Genomic DNA, 10,000 nt, shown 5'->3' on the forward strand with positions numbered 1-10,000 from the left:
CTCCTCTCCTCCCATCTCCTCTAGTCACATCTCCTCCCCACTTCTCCTCTCCTCCCCTCCCCTCTCTCCTCCCCTTCTCCTCTCCTCTCTTCACCTCTGCTCTCCTCTCCTCTCCTCCTCTTCTTCTCCTCTCCTCCCCCTCTTCTCCTCTCCTCCCCATCACCTCTCCTCTCTTCACCTCTCCTCTCCTCCCTTCCCTCTCCTCTAACTGTTGATTTCGTCTCAGTGTTGCCGTGTCAGCATGGCTTCTATCCACCATTTGACCTTTGAACCTTTCGTATGCTCGTGATCTCACCCATATCCATTTCCAGTTGTCAGTCAAAGATATGCCAATAAAAGCAACAATGGAATACGTTCTGGGGGGACCGTTTCTGAAGACCAAAGAAAGACGGTCTGTGTGCACCACGGACATGCGTTAGGCATTGAGTTTGACTGGTGAAGGTTAGGTATTATTTTTGACTAGTTAAGGTTAGGTATTAACTTTGACTTGTTAAGGTTAGGTATTAACTTTGACTAGCCTCATAGGAGCCAACGGACCCCCATGGGGATCCGAAGTGATATAAAGAGTTTACCTCGATCAATTCTCTTCATCGATATCACATTTTTTTCACAACTTTGCATGCTATACGATGCCACCATTTTTTTCCCGAGACGGTAAACACGGCCTAAGTCACATCCAGTTTTCTCCAACTGGAGAATGTGTCATGTCCGGTTTCAACGCCGAATTTCCATACCATTGGTCGGCCAACCCAAAAAAATCCCCCCCCCCCCAAAAAATAAAAATAAATCTAATACATGAGAAAGGTCAAAGGTCAAAGATGGTGCCAAAATATCTCCAAATGGCCTAAACATATAGGTGTCCGCCTAAACATACCTGTACTAAAACAGGTACAAAGTTGCATTTGCTCACATTACTAGCATCGACTTTGGCACAAGTACTAATAAGACCCTGGAGTACTGATTCCTAGATGATTTGGGCTTCGTTATCAGGTTTCCAAGGTGATATTCACTGTAAAAGCTGTTGTTTTTTTAGGCGGAGACTGAATTTGAGATGTTTTATAATGTTCTAGCTCTATTTGCTCTGACACAGTAACATAGATTTTGATTCTGACACTTCTACAGCCACCCCACAGGTGTTAGCCTTCATTTGATAATAATATCATTATGAAGGCCCTTGTGATTGTGGAGATATTCTATATTCACTGTGGGCATGTCATTTCGAGCAGAAAACCAAAAAAATGAGGTGGATAACATCTGGTTAATTAAGGTTAGGTATTAACTTTGACTAGTTAAGGTTAGGTACTAGCTTTGACTGATTAAGATTAGGCATTAACTTCCCCCTGTCAGTCCTATGGGAGCAGAGGGACAGATGACACTTCTATCCATCCATCCATCCATCCATCCATCCATCCATGTGTCACTGTGGCTGATATGTTAAAGCTCTTCACACCTCTTTCACCCCCTCCACCCCGCCCCCACCCCCTGCCTCTCTTTTCTTACCTCTTTTCTCTCTCATTAATCTCTCTTTTCCTCTCTCTCTCTCCCATGTCCTATCCATTTCTGTCCTTTTCATCCCTCCCTCCCTCCCTTCCTCCATCACGCCTCTCTTCCTCCCTCCCTCCCTCTCTCCGTCCCTCCACCCCCCCTTCCCACCCTCCCACCCTCCGTTCCTCCATTCCTCCCTCCCTCCGTGGTTTTGGTGTGCTCAAGGTCACAGTGATGCGGTGTCCACAGACACTCACAGAGTCTCTAGGGCCCAGCTATCACACACACGCACGCACACACACACACACACACACACACACACACACACACACACACACACACAGACACAACCTCTAGGGCCCAGCTATCACACACACGAATGCACACACACACACACACACACACACACAAACTCTAGGGCCAAGCTATCTGAGGAGAGTTGTGTGAACGCCTGAGAGAGAAAGGCAGAGGGTGAAAGAGACAGAGACACAGACAGAGAAAGAATGAGAGAGAGAGGGAGAGAGAGGGAGAGAGGGAGAGAGAGAGAGAGAGAGAGAGAGAGACTATAGGCATAAACTGAAGGCATTGATATGCAACTGTGTAACATGACCCCTATCCCACCATTTCACCTCATCCACAAATACTCCCCCTCTCTCTCTTTCTTTCCCCCCTCTCTCTCCCTTTCTCTCTCTCTCTCTCTCTCTCTCTCTCTCTCTCTCTCTCTCTCTCTCTCTCTCTCTCTTCTCCCCGCCTCCCCTCTCTCTCTCCCTCACACAATCTCACACACATGCACACACGCATGCACAGTCTTTATTGATTGTGTCCTTCGTCATAATAATGATTACACATGCATGCACACACACACACACACACACACACACACACACACATTAACACACACACTAACACACTGAGGCTGTTGCAGACGACCTGCAAGCTAACACCGACCCCCTCCTCATTTGGAGTAAGGGCACGAAGGGATGTCAACAACACACATACACACACACACACACACACACACACACACACACATACACACACACACACACACACACACACATACACACACACACACACACACACACACACACACACACGCATACACACACACGCATACAGACACACACACACACACACATACACACACACACACACACACACACACACACACACACACACACGCATACACACACACAGACACACACACACACACACACACACAGACACACATGCACACACACACACAGACTCACATGCACACTGGTGGTGAATGCGGAGGGAGGCAGACAAACGTTAATCTCTGTAGACTCTGTCTGAAGCGGGTGCATTGCCTTCAGCACGCTCCACTTCCCCCGAATACCCAGACCACTCCCTAGCACCGCAATGAGAGAGGTGTGTGTGTGTGTGTGTGTGTGTGTGTGTGTGTTTGAACAGATGGAGACAGATAGAGCCTTTTATCCATTGATGAGTGGAGAACAGTCACGGTGATATCACTCTCGGGCGCACACACACACACACACACACACACACACACACACACACATGTTTCATTTATTCATTCATTTATTTAATTATGTATCATGCACTATTTAGCACTATTTTAAAGCTCAAAAGTACTGACTGGACCTTTAAGGAACTACAGACAGGGAATCAACACATTTATGACCACGGCTACACTTGGCTCAAGTGACAGCAGCTGGTGAAACCGGGAACAAGTCGGCAACCAATCAGATTGTTCGGAATTTAATTCAGAAAAATTTAAATAAATGTCAACGTTGTTGAAAATCAATGACACACTCTCTAGTCAAGCCAAAATATTGCAATGCAATGGATTCAGTGAGTAATCCCCACTACTACCTAGTTAAATATAACACTACTTTACATTGTTAGCAGCCTTACAAAACAAGCTGTGTTATTTGACTACCGAGTGTGTCAGCTAACAAATTATAGGTATTTAGTGATCCTAATACTGTTGTTTGTTATTAGGTGTGTTTCCATAAAACATTTTGATTCACATGTCGAGGTGATTCGCATCAGTTTGAGATGATTTGCATGAGACATTTTATGGAAACGGTTTGATTCGAATAAACTCGATGCGAATCACCTCTAATTCGCACAAAGTCGATGATACGCTCTCTTGAGGTGGTTTTATGGAAACAGGTCATTCGAATAAACTCTGATGTAGCGAATTTCAACTCACGTGACTCAGCTGTTTCTGCTGTCTGCGTCTCCCTGGGTATTCCCTTACGAGTGATGAAAACATGTCTGCTAAACATGTCTTAGATGGCAAACAGCAAAGAAATGCCACAATATACCAGGAATTAAAAAACCGAGATGCCCAACAAAGGATTTGACAATCCCTGGCCCATTTTGCGCAACAAGTGGAAGAGTCTGAAGTAGCGGAGACAGGGTTGCCAGATGGGCTGGTTTTTGGTGGATTTTGTGGTTTTTAGACTGTGGTTAGGCTGGAATTTGTTAATACCATCTAGCAACCCTGAGCGGAGAGTCTACAAAAAAAATAGATTTCGTATGTGTTTTTTGCATTGCAGTTGGGAGAGTTCTTTACATATACACAACTATATACATGTAAATACTGATGAAATACTCTGACGAAATTACGTTTTACATAGCCTAGCTTATTCGCTCCAACAAAGTTAATGGAAACGCTCCACATTTCATGATTCGCATTTCTAAATGTGCTTTTAATGGTAAAGGGTTAGGGGTTAGGGGTTAGAGGTTAGAGGTTAGAGGTTAGAGGTTACAGGTTATGGCCTAGAGCAGGGGTCGGCAATAGGCGGCCCGTGGGCCATTGCTGGCCCGTCACCAATAATATTTGGCCCAGCTGATTATTTTGAGAATCCACTTCTTTTTAAAAAAAATATTATTATTATTATTTTTGTTTTACAATATCGGACCGACAGTCCCACACCGCGCCTATAATGTCCGAATAGAGAATCTACCACCACCTGAATAATGCTTATTGTACTTTTATTCATGTTGAGAGTGAATGACACAGGGACATACAATCAGGCAGCGGGATGCACCGAAGCGCACTGACGCTGAACCCCTCAGAGTGAATCATAAGTAGGTGGACAAGGCGTGGTGCTGAAATAGTCGACATGCGGTGTGGTTTGAAAAAAATAACATCAGCTCATTAAATCATTCAAACGTAATGTTTACGTATGTGACTGCAACACACATATGAACAGTAACAAAGCAAATTCTGTTTAATTTTCTGAAAAACATTGACAACAAAATCGTCGCAAAAGTGGTGGTAGGCCTATGCTCCTGAAACGACAGAGCAAACGCGCTATTAGGGATAATAAGTACAATGAGCCATAAGCCATTCATTCAAAATATACAAAATACAATTAGGTTATTAAATACAATAACGACAGGCTTGGTACTCACTTAATGTGAAAAGTGGCATCGGTCACTATTTGCTTGATATCTGGTGATATTGACGTCACTTTAATCCGCAGGCAGTTTTTTTTATTTTTTATGCATCTATCGATTCCTTCGTGCGTCTTTATCACATTCATTGAGGAAAAGGACGACTCGCATGTATAGAAAGGGAACATTGTGAGCAGGGAAGATGTGAGTCTCACACAACGGCTTTGCATTGATGAAACCAGGTAGGATGAACGTATAGTTCGCTGTCCATTCCTCTTTAAATGCCCTGTTTCACCGTCAACTTTCCTCTTTAGACCTTTGGAGAGTGACATTATGTTTCTCTTGCTAGTTAGCAGGTTAAATGTTTAGCTAACTTCACCCGACACGCAAACAACCAATCCAATAATAAATAATGTGACCTTGTCTGGAGGAGGGGGGAATCATTCAGAATAAAAGTATGTTAAATAATTATTAGAATAAGTTAGGCTGCGATACATCGTCAGTCCACACATTTATTATTCAAAACTATGGAAAAGGGTGAAACTACGTTTCAACGTTGTTGAGAATCACAACACAAACTCACTAGTCAAGCCTAATACTGCAACGAAATGGATTGGACTGCTACCTAGTTAACTATAACACTACTTTACATTGTTAGCAGGCTCACAAAACAAGCTGTGTTAGTTGACTAGCGATGTGTACATTTCTCGAAAGAAAAGTCAAAGCATTAGAACGTGTCACATTTTTTAACAATCAATTACTTAAATTATCCTTTGATTATGTTCGGGCCGCCATCTAGTGGCTAAAAATGTTTTGGGCCCGAGGCCAAACCTAATTGCCGACCCCTGGCCTAGAGGTTAGGAGTTAGGGGTTAGGGTGTAGGGGTTAGGGCCTAGAAGTTAGGGGTTAGGGCCTAGAAGTTAGGGGTTAGGGCCTAGGGGTTAGGGCCTAGGCGTTAGGATTTATGGCCTAGTGGTTAGGGGCTAGAGGTTAGGATTTATGGCCTAGTGGTTAGGGGCTAGGGTTTAGGATTTATGGCCTAGTGGTTAGGGGCTAGGGGTTAGGGGTTTGGGACTAGTGGATAGGGGTTAAGTTGAGTCTCCAGTTGAACCGTGTGTGGTGTCGCTCTCTGATGATCATTTCCTCTCTCACCCGTGCAGAGGGCTAAGATTGGTCCGACCACTAAGAACATAGAGAGCGCCGCCGCCAACGCCGCCAAGTTTGACTCCAACGTGAACGCCGACCGCATGAAGCTCTCCGACTTCAACTTCCTCATGGTGCTGGGGAAGGGCAGCTTTGGCAAGGTAACGTACGTGTGTGTGTGTGTGTGTGTGTGTGTGTGTGTGGGGGGGGGTGTGTTTGTGTGTGTTTGTGTTTGTGTGGTGTGTGTGTTTGTGTGGTGTGTGTGTGTGTTTGTGTGTGTGTGTGATGTCAACCTCCACCTTGTTTTTTTTTCTCCTTCTTCATCTTCAATTTTCTCTCCCCTCATCCCACCCCCTCTCTCCTCTCCTCCCCCTCTCTCCTCTGCTCCCCCTCCCCTTCCTCCCTCTCATCCCCCTCTCTCTTCTCCTCCCCCTCCCTCTCTCCTCTCCTCCCCCTCTCCCTTTCCTCTCCTCCCCCTCCCTCCCTCTCTCCTCTCCTCCCCCTGCCTCTCTCCTCTCCTCCCCACTCTCTCTCCTCTCCCTATCTCTCCTCTCCTCCCACTCTCCCGCTCTCCTCTCCCCTCCCCCTCTCACCCTCTCCTCCCCTCTTCCCTCACTCTTCCTCTTCCTCTCTGCTATCAGACTGTGTGTGTGTCTGAATGAGAATCAGAAGCAGGTAATCTCCTCATGGACAGAGGTACCTCCAAATTACAGGGAGAGAGAGAGAGAGAGAGAGAGAGAGAGAGAGAGAGAGAGAGAGAGAGAGAGAGAGAGAGAGAGAGAGAGAGAGAGAGAGAGAGAGAGAGAGAGAGAGAAGAGAGAGAGAGAGAGAGAGAGAGAGAGAGAGAGAGAGAGAGAGAGAGAGAGAGAGAGAGAGAGAGAGAGAGAGAGAGAGAGAGAGAGAGAGAGAGAGAGAGATGAAGGGAGAAAAGAGGAGGGGAAAGAAGGAGAAGTAGAGATGACGGGAAACAGGCAGTAAGAGGGGAAGAGAGAGATAAAGACAGAGAGAGAGGTAGAGGTAGAGAGAGATAGCGAAAGTCAGAGAGAGGGAAATTAATGGAGAATAATGGAAGGGAAAGAGAGAGAAGTAAAGATGAGGGATAAAGAGAGAGAGAGAGGGGGGAGAAGGAGAGGGAGGGAGGGAGGGAGAGAGAGTGGGCATTGTCTAAGTAGACCTCTGTTCCGGCTGCCTGCTGTTTCCATAGCAACAGGCATTTAAAGCGATATGGATACATCAGTGTGGAGAGACAGACCTCAGAGTTGATCATTACTGAACACACACACGCATGCACACGCGCGCACACGCACACACACACGCACACGCACACGCACACACACACACACACACCTTGGCTACATTCATGCCTAGGGTTTTGTGAGTAGTAGCTTACATCTTATACTGTATACGGTAATGCTTAAGGTCCCTCAATGCAGTGTTACAGGCCCTGTATGGTGTGATTGGTGTAATATGGTGTGATTATGTCACCTAAGGTGTGATTAAGGTGTGGTCATGTCAGCTAAGGTGTGATTATGTCACCTAAGGTGTAGTTATGTCACCTAAGGTGTGGTCATGTCAGCTAAGGTGTGATTATGTCACCTAAGGTGTAGTTATGTCACCTAAGGTGTGGTCATGTCAGCTAAGGTGTGATTATGTCACCTAAGGTGTAGTTATGTCACCTAAGGTGTGGTCATGTCAGCTAAGGTGTGATTATGTCACCTAAGGTGTAGTTATGTCACCTAAGGTGTGGTCATGTCAGCTAAGGTGTGATTATGTCAGCTAAGGTGTGATTATGTCAGCTAAGGTGTGATTATGTCACCTGAGGTGTGGTCATATCACCAGGTGCAGTGGTGTAGTCTAGTTTTTTCTAGAGAGTATACTGTGATTTTGCCCTCCCAGTCAGAGCGACACCTGTCCCGTAGCGACACCCCATAAGCACCACCACACTTACTTATGCATACAGTATGCATCTACACCAGTGTTTGCTGCCTTGGGGGGGTGGCATGGACTGTACTTGTACATCAAGCTGCCTCACGCTACAGAAACAGGAGATAGGCTCCTGCCCCCTAAGGGCCGTTAGGCTCGAGAACCATCGGTTCTCAAGGCTACTTATGTGGTCTTGACTACCTGTCCACTTTCTCACCTGGTTCTTGCTCTCTCTCTCTATGGTGTGCCGACACCATCCTGCTCTCTCTCATTCTCTCCCTCTCTATCCTCCTCTCTCCCTCTTTTGCTGTCAACCAAAAGGCAAATATAACAACCAGAGTTAATAAGAGGTATACATTGAATTCATATCAAATCATAACATCATTCTAATTGAATATTGGGTTGCTGTGGGCAATGCAGTCAGATACTGTCTTTACTTACTCTCTCACCTGTAAGAAAATCGTATGTCCAACTACAAAAAACAGACATTTCCAATGAGTGAGGGTTTGTTCCAATGCTTCAATCCACTGTCCATGTACTGTAAATATACCATTATGGTATTACCATAAAGCCCAATTCTAGCAGAATAAGAAAGATTGTATATCTACTTTAAGTAAAATAATTAAGTGCATCCAGTTAGCTCTTTAGCTGGCATGTGTGCAGCAGACTAGCTCATCTAATCACCTCTGAACTAGTGAGCTTGCTAGTTCTTTGACACTATTATTCACACCATGAAACTATAATCAGACACTTTCTAGTCACAATAATAACGACTAATTTGAACCAACTTTCTCTGTCAGATAATTATATTTGCTAACGTTTCAACTTGCTTACTTTCTTCTGCAGAGCTTTCACCCTGCAAAACTCTCTCGCGTCGCACGCGCACACTCGCGCAAAAACAAAACAAAACAAAAATATTTCCCAGCGCTGGCACAGCACGAAGCGAAGTGTGCAGGTAGGTCTGGCCCGCCCACCCCAAGGCAATTGGAGGGGAAATACTGAGAGCATTCTGAACGACTGGTGTCAGAAAGTTCGAAGTAAGTGCTTCGTAACACAGACGGGGTGAATTTTATGAATAAAAGTGTGAAAGTTCTGTCACAAAACGCCGTTACGTAACCTCGCGCATTTTTAAGTGGGTATACGCAAATCCTTGGCCTTTCCTAGTGGGTATACGTATCACGTAGACTACACCACTGCTAAGGTGTGATTATGTCACCTAAGGTGTGATTATGGGTTAGTTATGTCACCTAAGGTGTGATTAAGGTGTCATTATGTCAGCTAAGGTGTAGGTGTAGTTATGTCATCTAAGGTGTGATTATGTCAGCTAAGGTGTGATTATGTCTCCTAAGGTGTGATTATGTCACCTAAGATATGATTATGTCACACCACAGGATTTTGTTATAGGAAAATGTTAAGATCCATCTGATAATCGGGCGTTTTCTGTCGTTTTCAGACATCCGAAAATCGAGCAGAAAATCCTTATGTGTGTACCCCGCATAAGGTGTGGTCATGTCACCTAAGGTGTGATTATGTCACCTAAGATATGATTATGTCACCTAAGATATGATTATGTCTCCTAAGGTGTGATTATGTCACCTAAGGTGTGGTCATGTCAGCTAAGGTGTGGTCATGTCAGCTAAGGTGTGGTCATGTCAGCTAAGGTGTGGTCATGTCACCTAAGGTGTGGTCATGTCAGCTAAGGTGTGATTATGTCACCTAAGGTGTGGTCATGTCAGCTAAGGTGTGGTCATGTCACCTAAGGTGTGATTATGTCACCTAAGGTGTGGTCATGTCACCTAAGGTGTGGTCATGTCAGCTAAGGTGTGATTATGTCACCTAAGGTGTGGTCATGTCAGCTAAGGTGTGATTATGTCACCTAAGGTGTAGTCATGTCAGCTAAGGTGTGATTATGTCACTAAGGTGTGATTATGTCAGCTAAGGTGTGATTATGTCAGCTAAGGTGTGGTCATGTCAGCTAAGGTGTGATTATGTCAGCTAAGGTGTGATTATGTCACCTAAGGTGTGATTATGTCAGCTAAGGTGTGGTCATGTCAGC

At 45.0% G+C, this 10,000-nt stretch overlaps 1 protein-coding gene across 1 annotated transcript in view; it reads left to right on the plus strand.

Moving 5' to 3' along the window:
- prkcbb (protein kinase C, beta b) overlaps positions 1 to 10,000 on the plus strand; it is a gene marked incomplete at both ends in the record, with an annotated part of 137,739 nt that overhangs the window by 83,180 nt on the left and 44,559 nt on the right. Inside the window, one exon of the mRNA XM_080523486.1 lies at positions 6,039 to 6,182. Coding sequence (XP_080379612.1) covers positions 6,039 to 6,182 — 144 coding nt within the window. The remainder of the gene's footprint in view (positions 1 to 6,038; positions 6,183 to 10,000) is intronic.

Source organism: Nansenia antarctica, assembly GCF_963989245.1.
Source record: "Nansenia antarctica genome assembly, chromosome: 2".
Classification (NCBI taxonomy): Eukaryota; Metazoa; Chordata; class Actinopteri; order Argentiniformes; family Microstomatidae; genus Nansenia; species Nansenia antarctica.